Source organism: Oryza sativa, chromosome 9 (genome assembly GCF_034140825.1).
Source record: "Oryza sativa Japonica Group chromosome 9, ASM3414082v1".
NCBI classification, from domain to species: Eukaryota; Viridiplantae; Streptophyta; class Magnoliopsida; order Poales; family Poaceae; genus Oryza; species Oryza sativa.
The window spans coordinates 16,702,827-16,725,789 of NC_089043.1; the positions used below are offsets into that span (position 1 = coordinate 16,702,827).

The window sequence follows — 22,963 nt, forward strand, 5'->3', positions numbered from 1 at the left end:
GTTTAATCACGTTATAATGCCTCCGGGCCACGTGGAGGCTTGAGAAGAAATCTCCGGTGCGGGCTGAGTCAAAGCTGTGCTGCTCTGGTCAACGCATCAGGATCCGGCCGCTGATTGAGAAACGGACGGCGGGGATCGCGTCGGCGGCTCTTCCTCCTGCATCTCGCGCCGCGGGCACTTCTTCGTTGTCCACTTCGGAGACCATTTCCGCGCAAAAAATAATAAAATAAATAAATAAATTATCTCTCGGAGAGGAGCCGCGTGCACCGCCGCGCCGGGGAAGAGGCCAAGAGGGGGATCATCACCGGCGGTGATCGGGCTGGGCCTTGGGGGAGATATGGCGGCGGCGGAGGCGGAGGCGGGGAGGAGGACGCTGGCGCTGGTGAACATGGCGGCGATCATGGAGCGCGCCGACGAGGCGCTGCTGCCGGCGGTGTACAGGGAGGTGGGCGCGGCGCTGCACGCGACGCCCATGGGGCTCGGCGCGCTCACGCTGTGCCGCTCCTTCGTGCAGGCGGCGTGCTACCCGCTCGCCGCCTACGCCGCCGTGCGCTACAACCGCGCGCACGTCGTCGCCGCCGGGGCCTTCCTCTGGGCCGCCGCCACCTTCCTCGTCGCCGTTTCCGACACCTTCGCCCAGGTCCGGAAAAGAAAAAACAAAAAAGAACATCTCTATTTTCTTCAAGATTTTGCCTGTCTCGGTGCGTACGTTACTGATCTTGTTTCCAATTTGATGTAATTCGGTTGCGTATCTGCTCGAATTTTGATCAAACTTTGGGGATCAGGCAATGGATCATCGTGGGTATATGCTTTGGTTGGCCAGTTCGGTTCATACCCACAAAATCATGTGTCGTCGCTTTCGTTCTACTTCATTGCTGTGAAAGCGGATGATGTGAAGTTTCAACTTCTTGCGCAGTGCTTTCTACGCGCAATTTCAAACTTTGAAAAACGCAAATGAAGCTTTTTTTTGTTTTATTTCTTTTGGCCTCTAAATCTCAGTACAATTTCGACGGTGTTCACTTGGCCAGCGAAAAAGTTTTTTTTCCCCCTTAATTTTGTCTCGCATATTCGTATCTCGAAAGAACAACCCGAATTGTAACCAATTCTGAGGTAGGAGTATAACTTTGGACACTAATGTAGCATAGCCAAATAAGCAAGGTATGCTAGGTTATCTGTGAAATCCATTTTATTAAACGAGTATCTGTCGTATCTATCACAGTTATGTGCTGATATTTGGGACTGTCTGGTTTGTTGCCCTTTTAAACCTTACCAAATTTTAGCATAAACAAAGTTTTTTAGGTCTTTTAAAGCAACAAACCAAACACAAACTCTTAATTTCTTTCCATTGATTAGCAGTGCAAATTTATAAATTTTATTTAGGATAACTCTAATTTGACAAATGAACCTTTGGTTTAAGTTCTCTTCATCCGAATTCCGGGAGAAGTACAGTTGGCTATTGTAGACATCCATACTGCATAGGGCTTCTTATTCCAAAAATATTGCATAGGGTTGTGCCAACAGGAAATTAAGTGTTGATGTGTCATATGTCAGCAACCAAGTGGTGTAGTTCAAGCTGTACCTTGAAGTAATGAAGTTTCTATATTCCAATCAAGTAAAATATTTTATTAGGAGTACATTGTTTAATTGTTTGAATATAAACGCCTGGATTAATGTTGATTTATGCGTTCAACTTCACCAGTTTTTATGTGCTCACATTTCGTTTGCCTCACTTTTTTTTAAAAAAAAATCTATGATTCTTCAATATATATATACTCCCTCCGTCCCTAAATATTTAATGTCGTTGACTTTTTTAAGCATGTTTGACTGTTCGTTTTATTTAAAAAATTTAAGTAATTATTACTTCTTTTTCTATATTCATTGTTAAATATACTTTTATGTATACATATAGTTTTACATATTTCACAAAAGTTTTTGAATAAGACGAACGGTCAAATATATTTAAAAAAGTCAACGACGTCAAATATTTAGAGATGGAGGGAGTATTTCGTATCGAATAATAGTTGAAAACAAGTTTAAATGAGAAGTATTTCTTTGAGCAGGTAGCGGTAGCGAGGGGATTGAACGGTGTTGGGCTAGCGCTCGTCACCCCAGCCATCCAATCTCTGGTGGCAGACTGCAGCGACGACACCACCCGTGGCTCCGCATTCGGATGGCTTCAGCTCACAGGAAACATCGGTTCGGTGATCGGAGGATTGTTCTCCCTCATGCTAGCATCCACGACGATCATGGGCGTCGCCGGTTGGCGCGTCGCGTTCCACATCGTCGCTCTGATTAGCGTGATCGTCGGCGCGTTGGTTCGCCTCTTCGCGGTGGATCCTCATTTCTGCAGCAACATCCAAGACGACGGTGGTGGTGATCAGCTACCTCCTCGCAAGTCGCCATTGGAGGAGATGAAGGATCTGGTGGTAGAAGCCAGGGCCGTGGTGAGGATACCGTCGTTTCAGATCATCGTCGCTCAGGGTGTCACAGGGTCATTTCCATGGTCCGCGCTGTCGTTCGCGCCGATGTGGCTGGAGCTGATGGGATTCACGCATGAGATGACCGGGCTTCTGACGACGAGCTTCGCGTTGGCGAGCTCGCTTGGGGGGCTTTTGGGTGGGAAGATGGGGGATCGTCTGGCTGTTCGCTACCCGGATTCTGGTCGGATTGTTCTGTCCCAGATAAGCTCAGCTTCGGCGATCCCGCTTGCGGCTTTGCTGCTCCTTGCGCTGCCTGATGATTCCTCTTCTGGATTCCTGCATGGGTTTGTCATGTTTATCATGGGGCTAAGCATCTCCTGGAATGGTCCTGCTACTAACAAGTAAGTAAATGTTCCTGGTTTGTTTGTTATGTTATATTCTCAAAATGATATAAAATTGCATGTAGTCTCGTGGTTGCAGTGACATGTGTAGCAATTCAAAGTTCTAAGTTCAAATATACATAGAAGCGAATTTCAGATTGGGTTATTTGGAGGGCTAAGTTCCCAATTTAATAAGACTGCATATATCCGGTTGGATGTATAAGGCGGGTAAAAAAATTCTCTTCTCTAAAAAAAATCTCAAAATGAAGACTCAAACCATTTTAAAAAGTACCCTTCTCTAAAAATAAATTCTCAAAATGAAGACTCAAACCATTTTAAGCCAAAAGGTGTACATCAAAGCATTAAGTATCCGTTCCTTAATCCTTACTACTAGAATTACATTTCATCCCTTTCATGATTTCAACTTTAGTACTTTTATCAATTTCATGATTTCAACTTTATACTTTATCAATTTAATTTGCAACAATCAACCTAGCACACATCCAACGACCACTGACCAATTGACCATCTACTCCACATTTCTTTTTCGCCTCAGCCATAACAAAATCTTCTCATGTGCAGCCCCATATTTGCGGAGATTGTTCCTGAGAGATCAAGGACAAGTATATACGCTCTGGACCGCTCTTTCGAGTCGGTCCTAGCCTCATTCGCTCCACCGATCGTCGGGTTCTTGGCGGAGCACGCCTACGGCTACAACCCGGTCTCCTACGGAGCCGGATCGAGCAGTGACAGGGAGAACGCCGCTGCCCTGGCCAAGGCTCTGTACACCGCGATCGCCATCCCCATGCTGCTCTGCTGCTTCATCTACTCCCTGCTGTATGGCACGTACCCGCGCGACAGGGAGAGGGCGAGGATGGACACCTTGATCGCGTCGGAGCTCCAGCAGATCGAGCTGGAGCGGTGCCATCGGGCAGGAATAGGAAGTAGGAGAAGCAAGGATGGCACCGTGATCGATGTCGAGTATGGTGAGGAAGAGTCTGGTGATGTTGTTGATGATGATGATGATGAGAAAGCGTTGATGCGTTACCATGTTGAACAGTGTGGCAGTGTTGGCAGGTGACCAAAGGAGTGATCAGGTCAGAAAAGCTCCTGAACTTCATGATACAATCTGCCAAAAATTTTCCACGGTTTTTGTACAGGAAACAGATTACACGGGTTCAGTAATTCCAGGTCCTAGTTTGCACCATTGTAGCCAGCTTTTCAGTGAACTAGGAAGGTAGCCCACGCGATGCGTGGGTATGTATTATAGTTTGTTTTTCAAACACTATAATGACATAATATAAATTGGAGAACATTTCCGAAATATAAATCGGAAAGTAATTCCGCACAGATACACGGACATCTTATTTGTTATTAAAAAAATACTAAAAGGAATCATACATCACTGTATATATATACTGTAAGGGAATTTAGATTATCCTACAATAAAAAAGAAATATATTTATGTAAAATAGATGGTAGATTTTAATATACTACTTCTGTGATAAGAATGTCTCTTAGATTTAAATAAAAATCCCGATATCAATTGCTAGAATCTTCGATAAAGGAAAGGGATGCTGAGTATGAATCACTCAACTATTAAAATCCCGATATCAATTGCTAGAACCTTCGATAAAAGAAAGGGATGCTGAGTATGAATCACTCACCTATTCTTCTGAATTATACGTATCCACACGATTAATTTTTTGTTTCGATATGCAAAAGAAAACCATTTCCAATGGAAGCATTCCTATAATGAATTCCTTAGCAACCTTTATAATAAATGGAATATACCAAATTGTGATCAATCAAATATTACTAAGTCCTGGTATTTACTACCGCTCAGAATTAGACCATAAAGGAATTTCTATCTACACCGGGACTATAATATTAGATTGGGGACGAAAATCTTAAAATCGTAAATTAAAGGCTGTTGACAATAAATCTGTGCCGGCATCGATGATTTTTCCTTATTAGTATTTCTTTCCGATTCTACAATGTACATGTTTATGTTTTCTTTTTATTTTTTTGGCTTTATCTTTTTTTCGATCATATATGGTGTAGGTATTTAAATTTTGTTTTTTTTTTGGGATAGAGATTAGCAATGGGAATTTTAAGAGCTCTAATCCAATGTTTAAAATAATGGGTCCACTAATTTAAGTGAAAATTGAAGGTTGTATGCTTTTCTTTTTTTACTCTAAATTTCTAGGATTACTCTAAATTAGAGCGCCACGTGAAAATATGTAGGAGCGTTTGCAGTAAGTTTCATAGATTTTTAAGTATATAATAGATTTCTAGGATTTCTCTAATTTATTTTAGAGTCACGTAGCAGTGTAAAAGCATTTATAGAAAGTTTAATGTACTTTTAATATATAATAGATATATTTAGAAGATGGTTTAAAAAACATTGATTGGATATTTATTATATAATAGATAGATCTTTATTTAACTAAATATATTTATATTTGTGAATTAATATATTTTATCGAAAATTATATTTTAAAGACCGTTAATTTTTATGGATGTGTCTTTCTTCTATCCTTTTTAAGTTCATGAGTATTTTTTTTCCAGCAAGATTAGGAAAAATCATGTACGTTGGCACGTATGGAAGTATTTGTATAGTACGTATGGACTCATACGTACAGTAGTAGCGCCTGTATATTAAACATGAGGAAGTTTTCATCTTTATCGTACGGATGTTTTCTTCCTTTCGGCAAACATTACATATAGCAGAAAGGTATTATATATAGATCTGGTTTATTAGTACAAAAATAATGGGTCTACCAATTTAAATGAAAATCAACAGCATAGATCTAATTTAATGATATAAAATAACGGGTCCACCAATTTAAATGAAAATCGATGGTGAGATTAGATTGTGCCACATGGCGGTCTAGGAGCAATTGTAGGAGCGCCATATGCCACTAAAATAAATTATACATTATTAATACACTAAAAATCATCTACACTGCTTAACTTGGTGTTCATCACTTATTTCCACATCTATGTATAAATAGTCTAAACATACCACTTCAATCGAATAATACAATAGCACCGTTAAAAATAGACATGAATGTCTCTCTAACAGATAAAGTCGACTATAACTGCCAAGGCTTTCTTATGTAATGCCATGAAACATCAGTCCAACATCGACGTAGCCGTGCCCCCAAAGACCAGGCTATAGCATCATTTAACACTTAATTCACTATTGGCACACCCACAAATGATTCTATTAGTTATATGTCCCTTTATATACATTGCCTACAGTAGCCTTTCACTGATGCCACCTTAACTCAACCATATGTATACCCTTGCAATATTTACGATAGCATAGTAAATACTATACCCTGTATTGAAGGACGGAGAGGGACAGAAAGGAGTACGAGGTGATGAAAATAGATAATTTTTGCCCCCTACTTATTTCTGTGTAGTATTATTTTTAATAAAATCGTAGTTTAAAGGCTACTGACAACACATAAGTGCCGGACGGCCCGTATGATGTTTTTTTCTTGATTAGTATTTCTTTGATTTTACTATTGATATATTTTTTGATTTATCGTTTTTCTCCATAGTATATGACGTAGGTAATTAAGTTTTTTTCCACAAAGTGAGATGATCGTACGAACTATATACGTACGTACGTTATTCTTTTTGGGGATGGAGATTAGCAATGTGGGAGTTTTAATAGATGTAATCCAACGGTTTAAAATAACGGTCCACCAATTTTAGTGAAAATTGAAGGTTGAATGTTTTTTTTCTCTGATTTTCTAGGATTTTTCTAATTTATTAGAGCGCCAAGCATATACATTCCACGTGTGATTCTACAAACGCTACTAAACCATCACGTGACAGTATAATAAATCAGATAAAATTATAAAAAATCTAAAAAAAAGTCTAACTATCGATTTTAACTTAAAGATGAGAGACCCATTATTTTATATAGTTAGAATTATCTTAAAAAATAAAAAGGCGTGAGACATGTACGTCAGACGTGCATGTAAGTATGTATTTATTTGTCCTTCTCGCTCCTCACCTCCTCTGTTTTTTTAACTGACAAAATCGTATAAAAATTAATTAGATAGAGATCACATGATCTAATTTTTAATTATAAATTAATCTTATATTATTGGTTTAGTTATAAATTAAATGATTATTCTAATAAATTAATTTAAAAGTGAAAATATTGCTTGTTCCAATAAATAGCACTATATATATATAATTATTGGTTATGTTTTTATTGAATATAAGAGGAAGAGGAGGAAAATGATAGAACCAATAGATGTAGAGCCATTTATATATGTGATAAAGGTGGGTATATATGTAGGGACAGAGGTGGATCAAGGAAGGATTTACGTACCTGACGGAGGGAGGGGTACATACGTATGGGAGAGAGGAGCAACTGTTAGGGATTTTTTTTTTAATGGTTGGAAACAGTGGGCCCACTGATTTAAATGAAAATCAACGGTTAGATGTTTTGTTTTTTTCTCAAAATTTCTAGGATTTCTCTAATTTATTAGAGCGCCATGTGGCAGCTTGGGAGCGTTTGTAGGAAGTTTAATGGGCTTTTAGTATATAATAGATAGATAATAGATAGATAGATAGATAGATAGATAGATAGATAGATAGATAGATAGATAGATATTAACTTCATTTTGTCGTTCAGTATTTAGTCCAAGTACAAAGACAATCAGAGCAGTAAATTCATTTGTTGGAGAGGAGTATGCAGGGCAAGAAATTAGCAGTTCTTTTCTGTGAAAAAAGATATGTTTTTCAAGCATGATGAAGCTGGTAGAGGAGTTGAACTAGGAGAGTAACATTGTGCCACTGAGCTGGTATACCCTATACTTTTACCACCGAGTATATTAATACATTATTACTGTACTCCGTATTATGCTACCAGCTAGGTCTGCAAGATGCTCTATATTTCGTCGACTCGAAGGGATGTCATTGCACGTGGGAAAGACCCTAATAAGCAAGTCCACCCCTCCTATAAATATATTTATAGAAGTCAAGGCCGATTGAAAGAACATCTAATCAATCGTCAAAATCAATATATTATCCAAATCATCTATATTATGCATCTCCCTTGTTACCTATCCTAAGGAAGCGTTCGGGAGAAGCCGGCACACAAAACGAAGCACGTATTATTGCATGACTATTTTTTTTTTTTGAAAAATAGATTAATATATATTTTTTTAAAACAACTTTCATATAGATTTTTTTTTGCAAAGAACACACCATTTAGTAATTTAAAAAGCGTGCATGCGGAAAACGAGAGAGGTGAGTTAGGAAAATTAGGGGAACAACACAACCTAAGTTTGTTCTCCTCCAAGATCCCCTAATTGCTCGCCGTCTCTGGTCTCTATGACATTAGAAGATGTCCTAATTGGCCTATCGAGTTTAAGACAAGCCGACGAGTGTTCACCTTGACCGCTTGACGTGGTCCATCGTGGATGTTTGTTTGGCGTCATCTACCTCTCTTGCAGCCCGCATCTCTTGGTGCTACCGTGGATTGCACATAAAATGCTTAAGTTGTGAGATGGCGCGATTCGGCGTCAACAATTTGAAACGGAGCTTAACCCAGAATGTGATACTGTCAAACCATAAGATTCTCAAACAGATAGGCAATGAAAACAGTAATTATAAACATATTAATTTGCCAAGTCTTGGAGAAGAAAAAAGAGGAGAGACTATCGATCGGTCGCCCGATCCAGGCATCCAAAAATTGGGCGCTAACGTCAGCACCACGCATGCGTGGAAAACCACTTTAAACTAATTTTTCTCTTAAATTATTTATCCAAATCATGATCAGATTGCACCATTAAATTTGTTGCTATTAAATCTTCAAAACAAGGCCACACATGGATATATTCCAACGAAATTTTTTTTAGCTTATTATTGAATTATTTTTAAATGTTGCACGATTTTCCACCAAGTATATCGGAATTGTTTCACTAAGTAAATCAAAAATGTTTCAATCGTTTAAATCGGGTGTTTTTTTACCTTATATAAAAACAATGTTTCAACAAATAGCGAAAGAATGTTTAAGTTCACTGTAAGATTAGATCTATACATAATGAAACATTGTGAGTACGCTAGGTGAAACATTTTTTTGGTGGAACAAAAAATGAAACCAATTCCCTTAATAGAGGGTTTCCAAAATATGTGGGTGATTTGTTGCAAAAGAATATTTCGTTTACTACAATGTTAGATCTATACATAATGAAATATTGTGGGTACACTAGATGAAACATTTTTGGTGGAACAAAAAATAGAACGAATTTCCTTAATAGATGGTTTCCAAAATATGTGGGTGATTTGTTGCAATGGAGTTGTGTGTGTGGACAAGTGGCAGGTGGGGACAGGGGACACGTGGGTGGGGCTAGGGGCGCGTGTCTTGGAGGGAGGGAGCGCCCGATTTTGGCTCCCTCCCCCCAAGCGACTGACGGTCAGCATTTTTGAAAAAAAGACGAGGGAGAACTACATTGACCTATGCATTATCCACTCATACTTACCCCAAGTCACCTCCATTTGGGCCCCCACGAGAAACGGACCAATGGGAAGCCCCACAACTACCTCGGCTCAACGCTTCCATGTACGGAAGAGGACTTTGATCCCTCGAGGGGATATCCCCTCGTTATTTGCATGTCACTCAAATGGTTATAAAAAAATTTAAGAAGATGTATTAACATGTGATATATCACTTCATAAATATGCAAGTAAAAATTCAACTTCTACATCTCGCAACGAAAAAAACAAATTTGACTCTGAATATACGTTAACTAGCTGTGGTTTAATTTGTTTTTTTCGTTACGAGATGTAGAAGTTGAATTTGAACATGTATATTTGTGGAGTATAATATCACATGTTAATACACTTTCTCATTTTTTTTTAATTTTTTTATAATTATTTAAGTGTCATGCAAATAATAAGGGGACTGAGGGATTAAAATACTTTCTCACCCTCATCGCATCGCGTGCTTCCCACCAGCTTTCACCTCGTGAGCACCTCTACTCCATCCCACGTCCAAACCACAATAACCTCACTGCTAGGTGGGCCCCACGTTCAGTGGTGCCCACGCGTCATGGAGACTAACACGAAGTGCCTGTTTGGTATAGCTCCAACTCCTAAATTTAGCTTCAATAGTTAGGTTTGTAGTGGAGTTGTGGAGCTGTCTAAACTGCTCCACAACTTTATTCTGTGAGAGAGGTCCACTTAGTTTCACCCCCAGTTTTACTAGAGCTGAAACTATTTGGCTGAGCTCCAGCTCCAGAAGGGGTTGAGCTCCAGCTCCAGAAGGGGTGGAGCTGCAGCTGGACCTGTGCCAAAGAGGCCGGAAGAGTCCTAGAATATCCCGTGTAGCTGTACATAGCAGCCGGAATATTAAATTTCCCGCGAACTGGAGAAGAGGCGACCCTGGATCGCCGGAGCCGGAGAGAGAGAGAGAGAGAGAGAGATTCCTCACCGGAGAAGACGACGGAGGTGAGGGGATGACGGCGCAGCAGCCGGAGGTGGACGTGGAGAGGGAGCGGCGGCGGACGCTGGTGCTGGTGAACCTGGCGTCGATCATGGAGCGCGCCGACGAGGCGCTGCTGCCGGCGGTGTACCGGGAGGTGGGCGCCGCGCTGCACGCCACGCCGGCGGGGCTCGGCGCGCTCACGCTGTGCCGCTCCGCCGTGCAGGCCGCGTGCTACCCGCTCGCCGCCTACTCCGCCGCGCGACACAACCGCGCCCACGTCATCGCCGCCGGGGCGTTCCTCTGGGCCGCGGCCACCTTCCTCGTCGCCGTCTCCGACACCTTCCTCCAGGTGAGCACGAGCTACTGCTGCTGATGCCGATGTCTCCGAGATTTTAATTCGTTAATTAAGCTCCGTTCCTACTTCCTGCTCTAAATCATTCGCTGCTTCCGCTGCTAGATGCGTTCAGATCTCTGCTCCGACATCTTAAATTTAAATTCTTCTGTGTTTAACTACTTAGGTTTGGATTATGCTCCATCAGTATAATGTTTAACAAAAGATGGGATTATGGCCGGGAGAGTAGATCTTAAATCTAGGTAGATCTTAAATCTAGCAGGTTTGCTAATTGCTATCCCTACTTGAATTGTAAACAGACTGAAACAAAACTTTTATCCGTGGGCATCTTCTGATGGTGTTTATGAATTGTTCAGGTGTAATTAATTAAGAAAATCACACATCTCACTTATAAAGAGCAAAAATTTGAATTTACTTGAGAAATGTATCCGTCTAAACAAATATTGGGGGCCGCAATTTTTCTGAGAATCAATTAATAAAGGATTGAATTTATAATTTAAATTAAAATCGGGCCAGATTTCAACTGAATGTAAGCCCAGCCCATGGGCTCATTTCTAACCCCGCCGCCTCGCCGCATCCACATCACCGTGCCGGAGTCATGCGCCGCGGCGGAGGAGCACGGGCGAGATCGCCGGCGGGCGGCGAGGCGCCGATGCCGTTGATGAGAGGCCCATCGTCTCCCGCGCGTACGCCGCACCGGCGCATCCGCTTCTGGCGGCGGTGGGGGTTGGCGCGGCGATCTTGCCCGGCCCCGGCCAGGGCACCGCCGCGGGTGAGCCGCATGGCCTGCTTCTCCGGGACGGCGTACGTGGGCACCAGCTTCCGTGCATCGACGTTGTTGGTGAAGACGAGGTGGCGGCGCTCACAGCCTGACACACAGGTTAGAGCAAAAAAATAGCAAAGCTACGAATGCACTGTTTTCCCCCCTTTTGGCAGAAACTGAATTTCTTTTCAATGATATATGGGCTAAAGAATAATTTACTATAAACAAAATGGGAAAGGGGAGCAGATTCAGTAGAGATTACAAGAATTAGGATTGCCGAAATGCCCAATTTATATCCATCATTGCCCAACCATTTTCAGGGTCTAATGTTTGCTTAAGGTTAGGAGGGAGCTATCTAGAATAGGAGAACATCTGATTATTTGTCAAAATTGGAAACTGGCATTTGATAGTTATCATGACTAATACTGGTCATTGCTATCCTTTTTGTTGAACTTCATACAAATGTTTGTCAAGCAGTTAGTATGTATCCTAATTTGGTGCAAGACATGTGCACCAAAGTAACTGAAATGTTGAGCGAGTGTTCTGTATATATTTTGTGCTAACCAGAAAAATCGTGCTCCTGAACCAATATCAATTGGAAACTTACAACCGTACTTACTATTGTAGGTAGCAATCTCTAGGGGTCTTAACGGAATTGGGCTTGCTCTGGTGGTACCATCAATCCAGTCATTGGTTGCTGATTCCACTGATGGTGCCACGCGTGGATCGGCTTTCGGATGGTTGCAACTTGCCAGCAGCCTAGGCTTCATCTCAGGGGGTTTCGTTGGTTTGCTGCTGGCACAAACCACGGTCTTCGGTATTGCAGGATGGCGCATCGCTTTCCATCTTGTGGCAATCATTAGTGTCTTTGTAGGGATTCTGAACTGGTTCTTCGCTGTTGATCCTCACTTTCCGGCAGGCAATGTTGGCTCGTGCGATAGACCAGTCTGTAAGCAATCTGTTTGGCAAGTCATTGAGGAAATGATCAAGGAGGCCAAGTTTGTGGTTCAGATTCCGACATTCCAAATATTTGTGGCTGAAGGAGTGAGTGGTTCATTCCCATGGTCAGCACTTTCTTTTGCGTCCATGTGGCTTGAGCTTATCGGATTCAGCCACAAAGACACCGCTTTTCTAATGACGACATTCTGGGTTGCAAGTTCATTTGGTGGTCTTCTCGGTGGTAAGATGGGTGATTTCCTTGCTCTGCGATATCCGAATTCTGGGAGGATTGTTTTGTCGCAGATCAGTGCTGGTTCAGCTGTGCCACTAGCTGCGGTGCTACTACTGGGTCTTCCTGATGATCCATCTAAGGGTATCGCCTATGGCATTGTGCTGTTCATCATGGGTTTATTCATCTCTTGGAATGGTCCTGCTACAAACCTGTACGTCATTTTCCTCTGGTACATAAGAAGTGTTCTATATGATGATAAAAACCATAATCTTTGCCACATCATATTGTCCCAATTTTGCATTTGCTTTGCTCGACTATGATATATCTGATGATGAAAATAAAAATCTTTGCCACAACCTTTTGTTTAAATTTATATTTGCTCTAGTATATTACCACTATAACGTTTCTTGCTTGTCTTGCAGGCCTATTTGTGCAGAGATCGTACCTGAGAAGTCAAGAACAAGTATCTATGCTCTTGACATGTGTTTTAAGTCCGTACTGTCATCTTTCGCTCCCCCTATTGTTGGCATTTTAGCTCAGCGAGTGTTTGGATACAGGGCAGATGACAAAGGAAAGAGTATTCAGTTAGACAGGGAGAATGCTGCATCTTTAGCCAAGGCATTGTACACATCTATTGCAATACCATTTACAATTTGCACCTCCATATACTCGTTCCTGTACTGCAGTTATCCCCGGGATAGAGAGCGTGCACGTATGCAATCTCTGATAGAATCTGAATTGCAGCAGATGGAGCAGGAAAGTTTTTGTTTGGAAGATGGGGATTGTCGTTTTCAGGTTTTTGACTCAGCTAATGGTGAATTAGAACTGACCTATGATGTGAAGGATTTACCTGATACTGAAAAGGATACTGCAAAACTACTGGCGAACAGGGAATCCTAATAGCAAAGGAGAACTTTAAGCTTGTCAATTTATTAGGCAAATGTTATGAATTCTACAATGCCTATTTTTTATAAAACTAGTCTTCTTATTTAGCCATTTAGAAATTGTAGATTGGGGACCTATCTGTTGGTCAGTTAGTGTTAGATTGAATCTAGTTGTTTTTTTTTTGTCCATTTGTTGTTGAGAAGATCTGATATACTCCCTCCGTATTTTAATGTATGACGCCGTTGACTTTTCAACCAACGTTTGACCATTCGTTATATTCAAAATTTTTGTGCAAATATGAAAATATTTATATCATGCTTAAAGAACATTTGATGACGAATCAAGTCACAATAAAATAAATGATAATTACATAATTTTTTTGAATAAAACGAATGGTCAAGCATTAGACAATAAGTCAACGGTGCCATACATTAAAATATGGAGGTAGTACAACACGATGAATCTGATATTTTCAAACATGTACTAATGTTACAAATTTTACACCAAAGCTGGAGCTGTAGAATGTTAAGCAAAGCAATTGCTTTATTATATTTTAGTACTTGTAACAATTTTTCAATGGTAAAGTAGAACCAGCGGTTTTTCCCGCGTAAATTTACGTGGAGCTAGTATTAAAATAAAGTGGATTTGATATACAATTATTAGTTTTTATCCACATATGCATTTTGTAGACAAGGTGTTCTCCCATCCTATGAATGTATTATGTAATGTAATGTAACTATACAAAGTTAAAAGAATTGAATGTCCAGTACATCCACGGTAAGATCACAAGCGAGCCGATTATATTAGCTGCTGATGGATGCGTATAATAAGGATGTAAGTGGCTAACCCGCAAAATCAATTTATAGATCAAAATAAGCTGCAAACCCATTTATTTTAACCTATAAGTGGGTTCACTTGTTAGCCACTGTGACCCAAGATGCATACCTAGTGCCACTTAAGCAAAATGGGTATAGTGGATCAGAAGATGGTTGAAGTCAAAACACAAGAGTTCTTTCCTCCACTTTCCCAATTCACCTCCGTTGTTTTCCACGCGCACGCTTTTCAAACTGCTAAATGGTGCGTTTTTTTGTAAAAAATTTCTATACGAAAGTTACATAAAAAAATCATATTGACCCATTTCTGAAAAAAATTAGCAAATACTTAATTAATTATGCGCTAATGAACCGCTCCGTTTTCTACGCGGATAGCTTGGGTTGGTAACCATGTGTTCCGAACACAGATTATTTGTGGCAGCCATGGTGCACATGTTGTCAAACCATAAGATAGTCATACAAAACCAAAGTGTCAGGAAAAAAAAAGACATTAATTTGCTATACTTTGAGCGGGAATTACTATGCTTCATCCAAGTAATCTGTAGTTTCTGTACCCAAGTCACCTCCAACCAGGCCCCACAAGAAACAGACCAATGGGAAGCGTCCCAAGTATCTCTCGCCTCAACGCTTTCCAATTCCACCCCGACTTGCTGACCTCGACAGCACCTGACTTCCGAACCATACACCACGCCAACACTCCCACTGCCAGGTGGGCCCCACGTTCCGGTGGTGCCCACGCGTCATAGACGGTTAAACACGACGAGTCTCGTTCTCCCCGCGCAGCAGGGAGAGCAGCCGGAATTAATACTAAATTTCCCGCGAAGTACAGAGGCGACCCTGACCCTGGATCGCCGGAGCGGCAGAAGTACTAATGCCCGGAGAAGAGAGAGAGAGAGATCAGAGATTCCTCGCCGGAGAAGACGACGGAGGTGAGGGGATGATGGGGCAGCAGCTGCAGCAGCCGGAGGTGGTGGAGGTGGACGTGGAGCGGGAGCGGCGGCGGACGCTGGTGCTGGTGAACCTGGCGTCGATCATGGAGCGCGCCGACGAGGCGCTGCTGCCGGCGGTGTACCAGGAGGTGGGCGCCGCGCTGCACGCCACGCCGGCGGGGCTCGGCGCGCTCACGCTGTGCCGCTCCGCCGTGCAGGCCGCGTGCTACCCGCTCGCCGCCTACGCCGCCGCGCGCCACAACCGCGCCCACGTCATCGCCGCCGGGGCGTTCCTCTGGGCCGCCGCCACCTTACTCGTCGCCGTCTCCGACACCTTCCTCCAGGTGTGAACCACGATCTCCCGTTTCTGCTTTGTGCTTCCGATGAGTTCAGATCTCCGCTCAAAAAGTCAAAATCAATGGTGTGTTTAACACCGCAACTGATTAATTACATGAGTTTGTGCAAATCACAGTTCCAAACAGTAGCCCTGCTCGAGAAATGGATTCACCGGTTCAAATTTTGGGGGCACAAATTTTCGAGATGTTTTTGTCAAACTGAAACTTACGATTAAATTGAGAATTCAAAACCGGGCCAGATTTCAGCTGAATACAAAGCCTAGCCCAATGGGCTCTTGTAGTCGCCACCTCCACATCACCGTGCCGGTGAGCGCCGCGGCGGTGGCGGCGCGGTGGTGGAGGTGGAGCACGGCCGGAGCCACAGGGCGAGGGCGGATGCCGTCGATGAGAGGGCCCCCTCATCGCCCGCGCGCACGCCGCCGCAGCGGCGAACCGGCTTCGGCGGCGGTCGGGCGGCGCGGCGATCTTGCCCTGCCCTAGGGCACGGCGTGCTCTGTCGCTTGGCCGGCTTCTCCGGGGACGGCGCGGGCACCAGCTTCCGCGCCTCTGCGTTACTGGTGTAGACGAGATGGCGGCGCGGAGACACAGGTTGCATCAAAACCTAGCGTGTAGTCGTGTACTGTTTTTCTCCCCTTTTGCTAGAGCTTGATTAATTATGGATATGAGCTAAACAATCTCAATTTTACGACCAAAAAAATGGAAAGCCGCTTAGATTGGATTGAAATTTCACGAGTTCGAACTGTCGAAATGCTTAATTTAGAGTCTCCCGTTGCCCAACAATTTAGGGACTAATGTTTGACTCTAAGATGACCGGGAGGTAGCTATTCTACAATCGGCGAACTTTCTGATCATTTGTCAGAATGCACAAGTAGCATATCATAGTTATCAAGACTACTATTGTTGTCAATGGCTCAATGCTATACTTTTCTCATAACTTCATAGAAACATGTTTGTAAAAACCTTCAGGAATATTTCGATCTCGATAAAAGAAACAAGCAAGGGCAGTAAGTTCACATTCATGTTGCCTATAGTGATACATGACATGCTCACCAAGTAACCGAATTATTTGGCAAGTGCTCCCTCTCTATTTTGTTGTGACCAGTATAATATGATCATTTTCAATTGCAAGCTTACAGTGGCACTTATCATGCCAGGTAGCACTCGCAAGGGGTCTGAACGGCATTGGCCTTGCTCTGGTGGTACCATCAATCCAGTCATTGGTGGCTGATTCCACTGAAGATGGCACGCGTGGAACAGCATTCGGATGGTTGCAGCTTGCTAGCAGCCTAGGCCTCATCTCTGGGGGTTTCGTCGGTTTGCTGCTGGCACAAACCACGGTCTTCGGTATTGCAGGATGGCGCATTGCCTTCCATCTTGTGGCGATCATTAGTGTCTTTGTAGGGATCCTGAACTGGTTTTTTGCTGTGGATCCTCACTTTCCAAGAAGCAATGCTGGAACGTGTGACAGGCTGGTCACTAAACAGTCTGCTTGGCAAGTTATTGAGGAAATGATCAAGGAGGCCAAGTTTGTGGTTCAGATTCCAACATTCCAGATTTTTGTCGCTCAGGGAGTCAGTGGTACATTCCCTTGGTCAGCACTTTCTTTCGCGTCCATGTGGCTCGAGCTTATTGGATTCAGCCACAAGGAAACTGCTTTTCTAATGACGATTTTCTGGGTTGCAAGCTCATTTGGTGGTCTTCTTGGGGGTAAGATGGGTGATTTCCTTGCTCTGCACTATCCGAATGCTGGGAGGATTGTTTTGTCACAGATCAGTGCTGGTTCAGCTGTGCCTCTAGCTGCAGTGCTACTACTGGGTCTCCCTGATGATCCATCCAAGGGATTTGCCTATGGCATTGTGCTGTTCATTATGGGCGTATTCATCTCTTGGAATGGTCCTGCTACAAACTTGTATGTCATTTCCTCACACACAGAAGTATTCTATATGATGATGAAAAAACTTATTTTTTTGCCACATCTTTTTGTTCAAAATTTACATTTTCTCTACTATATGCTGTACTCTAATGTTTGCACCTCTTGCTTGCCTTGCAGCCCTATTTTTGCGGAGATTGTTCCGGAGAAGTCAAGAACAAGCATCTATGCTCTTGACAGGTCTTTCGAGTCCGTACTGGCATCCTTCGCTCCCCCTATTGTTGGCATCTTAGCTCAGCGCGTGTATGGATACAGGCCAGATAACAAAGGACAGAGTGTTCAGTTAGACAGGGAGAATGCTGCATCTTTGGCCAAGGCATTGTACACATCTATTGCGATACCATTTACGATCTGCACCTCCATATACTCATTCTTGTACTGCAGTTATCCTCGGGATAGAGAGCGTGCACGTATGCAATCTCTGATAGAGTCTGAATTGCAGCAGATGGAGCAGGAGGGTTCTTGTTTGGAAGAAGGCGATTGCCGTTTTCAGGTTGTTGACTCACCACATGACGATGAAATAGCTACAATTGAAGTGACCAACGATGTCAAGGGTTTATCAGAGACTGAGAAGGATACTGCAAAACTATTGGCAAACAGGGAGTCGTAACAACAGAGAGGACTTTATGTTTAGCAATTTATCAGGCAAATGTTCTGAGTTCTACAGTGTCAATTTTGGACAAAACTTATGTTCTCACTTAGCCATTTAGGAAATGTAGAATGGAGATCTATCTGTTAGTGATAGGATAAGTATTGTCATTTTTGTCCATCTGGTGTTAAAAAGTCCTGATATACGGCACAATGAACTTATCTTTTGTAACTGGTATAAACCTTTACACTAAAGCTAATGCTATAGAATGTCAACCGAAGCAATTGCTTGTATTGTATTTTAATAGTTCTTGCAACAATTTTTTTTTACAACGACCTAATAACATAATAATGTTGTTCTGTTTTCATAATGGAGATTGCCATGCTTCACATAAATCAGTTTGATTCAGAATTCTAACCTCTCAATGGTGCCATTGGATTGCAAAATCTACTGAATGATAAACAAAGGATTTGCCCACCTTAAACAATGGAGAAGAAAAGGAATGTGCTCAGTTTGGAGCAGACTTGAATGTCTGAATCCTAATCTCAGCCACAAGGAGATGTTCATGCCATGGAATGGCTCTGGTACTAAAATTCAGAATGTGTCATGCTCATCTTCAGAAATGATTCATGGTTGACAGTAAATTCCCCAAATGGCTTTGACAGACAAATGCTCATAATACGCAACAAATTCTCTGCTGGAATCTGAAGAAAATCGTCATCTGAATCACGATGAGATCAGGTCAGCTACCAACTGATTAAAATCGCATGCTGTGCTGCCTCGTTGCTGCACGTGCAAGTGAACAATAAATTAGCACTAAACAACGTGACAAGAAATAATTTTTAGTCGTTCCAAGACAAATCCATACATTTCGTTAGGAAAAAATAATAGTTAAAGAAAGGCAACTATCGCAAGTGTCAGTTGTCTCACTGACATGTGGCCCCTCAAGAACCAGCCAATCAGAACCCAACTTGCCAACTCCTGGTCATAATCACAATCGTTCGGTCAAAAAGAATTACTAGTCCACTTGAAACACTCACTGACACGTGGACCCCACCCTCCCCTGGCCCCACATGTCAGTGTGAGGGTAGATAGCCGTGCACGCGCCCAGGACGAGTCATAACGTAGATTATAAAATTCGCGCGAAAAGATATCTCCAGATCGCCGCTGCTGCCGCCGGCGCGCGAGCTCCTAGCTAGTTCGCTGCCAATGGCGGGCACCCCGAGCTCGAGGTGAGAGGCGAAGAGGAAGCTCCGGCGGCCGGCTGGATGGGGCTCGTCCCAGCGGCGGCGGCGGCGGCCACGACGTGGGAGGAGCGGCGGACGCTGGTGCTGGTGAACCTGGCGTCGATCATGGAGCGCGCCGACGAGGCGCTGCTGCCGGCGGTGTACCGGGAGGTGGGCGCGGCGCTGCACGCGACGCCGACGGGGCTCGGCGCGCTCACGCTGTGCCGCTCCGCCGTGCAGGCGGCGTGCTACCCCGTCGCCGCCTACGCCGCGTCGCGCCACAATCGCGCGCACGTCGTCGCCGCCGGGGCCTTCCTCTGGGCCGCCGCCACCTTCCTCGTCGCCGTCTCCGGCACCTTCCTCCAGGTAATTAGTCGCTCGCATTGCTTGTTTGGTTCGTCGATCTTAATCAGTTTGGTTAGGAAAAAGGCAGCTGCTAATTGATGTCTCAGCTCTCTCTGCAATCTTCGTGTGTTCGAAGTGATTTGTTTGCTTAAATATACTTATTAGTAGTACTCCAAATGTCAAATGCTACGAAGAAATTTGCCAAATCGACGAATTTATGCAAGAGAAAACAGCAAAGAATTTTCTGCTGGAGCTGCGACTTGGTAGATGGAATTTGCTAAGTCAGTTTTTAGAATTTTTTTCCCACGGTTGAAATGATGATAATTGATTAAGGATGTTGAAGTCACACTTGACTCTTGACTAAGCAACCATTGCAACTTGATTATTGTAAGCGACACATGGTGAATTGGTGATGGAGAAATTGCTGAATTATTTGGACATCAATGTGCCAAGGTCAAAATTTCCAAGATCTACCTTGTCATTCTTGACTTCTTGATACAAGTTCGAAATTTCTGTGAATTCGCTCACTTGACTTGCCTGTACTAATCTCAATCAACTGCAAAATAAAATTAGGTCAATGTACCCAGCTTGAATAATTGTGTGTTACTTATCTTGGTCTGGTCACTTTTATAATGTTTGGGTGTGTTTAATTCTATTTGAACTACACTCTTTGTTCGAGTGTTAGATTGTAATAATTGGTTGTAGCTCTGTTGAATAAAGGCCGGGATGTTATCTATTCCATTATCTAAAAAAACCCAGCTGAAAACTGACAGTGTGTGTCTCTGTGTGTGTGTGTGATTTTTTATTTTATTTTATTTTATTTTATTTTTGCAGGTGGCGATCTCGAGAGGCCTCAATGGCATCGGCCTCGCGCTGGTCATCCCGGCGGTGCAGTCGCTGGTCGCCGACTCCACCGACGACGGCAACCGCGGCGCGGCGTTCGGGTGGCTGCAGCTGACCAGCAGCATCGGCTCCATCATCGGCGGCTTCTCGGCGCTGCTGCTGGCGTCCACCACCGTCCTCGGCGTCGAAGGCTGGCGCGTCGCGTTCCACCTCGTGGCCGCCATCAGCGTCGCCGTCGGCGTCCTAGTCTGGCTCTTCGCCGTCGACCCGCATTTCCCCGCCGGCGCGCCGGGCGACGGCGGCGGCGGCGGTCGGCGTGGGACGAGGCGAGGGAGCTGGCCTGGGAGGCGAGGGCGGTGTGCCGGATCCCGACGTTCCAGATCTTCGTGGCGCAGGGGGTGAGCGGCTCGTTCCCGTGGTCGGCGCTGTCGTTCCTGTCGATGTGGCTGGAGCTCGTCGGGTTCAGCCACGGCGAGACCGCCGTGTTCACCACCGTGTTCGCCGTCGCCACGTCGCTCGGCGGCCTCCTCGGCGGCAAGATGGGGGACGCGCTCGCCCGCCGCTACCCCGACGCCGGGAGGATCGTGCTGTCGCAGATCAGCGCCGGCTCGGCCGTGCCCCTCGCTGCCGTCCTGCTGCTGGCGCTCCCCGACGATCCGTCCACCGGCGTCGCCCACTGCCTCGTGCTGTTCGTCATGGGTCTCATCATCTCATGGAACGCAGCTGCCACTAACAAGTATGTCACAGATTACATCTCAAAACTTTCCATTCGGAAAATGATCGTGGTGTAATCTGATCATTGATGTCGAGTGATTTGTTCATCGTGGGCAGCCCAATTTTCGCAGAGATTGTGCCGGAGAAATCAAGAACGAGCATCTACGCGCTCGACAGGTCGTTCGAGTCGATCCTGGCGTCGTTCGCGCCGCCAGCCGTCGGCTACCTGTCGCAGCACGTGTACGGCTTCAAGCCAGCCGCCGCCGGCGGCGGCGGCGGCGGAGTCGAGAGGGACAGGGAGAACGCGGCGTCGCTGGCGAAGGCGCTGTACGCGGCGATCGCGATCCCGATGACGGCGTGCAGCGCGATATACTCGTTCCTGTACTGCACGTACCCGCGGGACAGGGACCGCGCGCGCGCGATGCAATCGCTGGCCGCCGCCGACGCCGCCACCGGCGACACGCAGGCGACGACGGAGCTGCGGCACGTCGAGCTGGAGGAGGGCTCGTGCGGCGGTGGCGGCGGCGACACGCGGCGATTCGAGCTCGTTGGATCGGAGGAGGAGGAGAAGGGCGGTGGTGAGAGAGGCGACGGCGACGGCGATGGCGGCGCCGGCGTCTACGGCTCAGGCGAGGGTGAAGCTGATGCTGATACAGTGAGGTTACTGGCAAGCCGGGAATAGTGACAGGCAAAGGAAAGTCTTCAGGCCTTGAGATGTTCAGACATTCAAGTTCAAATCTATATGTGAAATCAACTTTAGAAAATTAAACAAAATGTACTGAATTTTTACAATTTAGATTAGGCATCGGATGTCCAATCTAAGCCAGAAAATTGGACGGTCACTGGAACATCAAGATATACATTGTGAAACAAAAAGTTTGAGAAAACAAATGTACGAGGAACTAGCGCACAACAAAACACCATTAAAGTTACACGTATGGATCATTTGAGAAGTGCAGTGCAATGTAAAAGAAAGACAGAAAGAAAATACCGTCAAATACAGGTTGAAACATTTGGCCCCATGTATAACACATTGTGTTCCAATTGTTGAAACATAAGAAAAAATAAAAAATAATAATCAATCGATTGGAACACAATGATTAAAATTGTAATCGTTGGACATTGTAAAAGCCGTAGCCAACGATATGGTCACGTGGTCATTGCATTGTACAAGCTCCATGAAACAAGCTCGTCCAGAAAACAAACGTGCTTGTGCTCTTTGCTTTGGTTTCTTATTTTCTTATCGTCTTGTGCGAAAATAAGAAAATAAGAAAACAAATGATTACAATGTCTTATTTTCTTATCGTCCAGAAAATTTCTTATTTTCTTGCTTGGACATTGTACAAGCTCGTAAAAGCTGATATGCATTGTGCTTGTGCTCTTTGCTTTGGTTTCAAGACATGGTCACGTGTAGCCTCATTGTATATTGGTAGGTATTACATCTTTCATGTAGATTCGAATCACTTTTCTTATTTATTACTACTTGATTTTTTTATATACTTTTGGTATTCGTCTTATTAGAAAACGTAATTATTATTTATTTTATTGTGAACTATTTTATCACTAAAAATACTTTAAACATAATTTATTATAAAAATTTTAAATAAGACGAATGATGAAACGTGAAAAAAAATAGACAAAATTAGTTCTAGAGCATCGGAAGTTGTCGATTTTGGTTTTATAGCATCAAAAGTTCAAGGCTCATTTTGATAGCACCTGAAGTTACCTCCGTTACTTCTGTTTAGCATTCCATCCAAACTCCAGTTAG

General features: G+C 43.9%; 3 protein-coding genes and 1 pseudogene across 5 annotated transcripts; all 4 read left to right on the top strand.

The window, feature by feature from the left end:
• The first annotated feature begins 209 nt into the window (after positions 1-209).
• On the top strand, positions 210-4,150 carry LOC4346891 (uncharacterized). 2 transcript variants are annotated; one of them, XM_066304394.1, is made up of 3 exons: positions 210-701; positions 2,061-2,821; positions 3,383-4,150. In XM_066304394.1, the coding sequence occupies exons 2-3, from the start codon at positions 2,226-2,228 to the stop codon at positions 3,879-3,881; spliced, it is 1,095 nt and encodes a 364-aa protein (XP_066160491.1). In that variant the 5' UTR covers positions 210-701; positions 2,061-2,225; the 3' UTR covers positions 3,882-4,150. The 2 variants fall into 2 exon arrangements, with proteins under 2 accessions (XP_066160491.1, XP_015651337.1); XM_015795851.2 differs by having other exon boundaries at positions 210-640.
• A 6,026-nt stretch (positions 4,151-10,176) lies between these two features.
• Positions 10,177-13,688, top strand: LOC107276672 (uncharacterized). 2 transcript variants are annotated; one of them, XM_015755421.3, is made up of 3 exons: positions 10,177-10,608; positions 12,002-12,756; positions 12,968-13,688. In XM_015755421.3, the coding sequence occupies exons 1-3, from the start codon at positions 10,291-10,293 to the stop codon at positions 13,443-13,445; spliced, it is 1,551 nt and encodes a 516-aa protein (XP_015610907.1). In that variant the 5' UTR covers positions 10,177-10,290; the 3' UTR covers positions 13,446-13,688. The 2 variants fall into 2 exon arrangements, with proteins under 2 accessions (XP_015610907.1, XP_025875936.1); XM_026020151.2 differs by lacking the exon at positions 10,177-10,608 and adding an exon at positions 11,174-11,491.
• A 1,389-nt stretch (positions 13,689-15,077) lies between these two features.
• LOC4346892 (uncharacterized) lies at positions 15,078-18,371 on the top strand. Its single transcript, XM_015755304.3, has 3 exons — positions 15,078-15,536; positions 16,703-17,457; positions 17,599-18,371. Exons 1-3 carry the CDS (start codon positions 15,135-15,137, stop codon positions 18,086-18,088), a joined length of 1,647 nt encoding a protein of 548 aa, XP_015610790.1. The 5' UTR covers positions 15,078-15,134; the 3' UTR covers positions 18,089-18,371.
• A 669-nt stretch (positions 18,372-19,040) lies between these two features.
• On the top strand, positions 19,041-22,097 carry LOC4346893 (uncharacterized; annotated as a pseudogene).
• Positions 22,098-22,963: the final 866 nt, after the last annotated feature.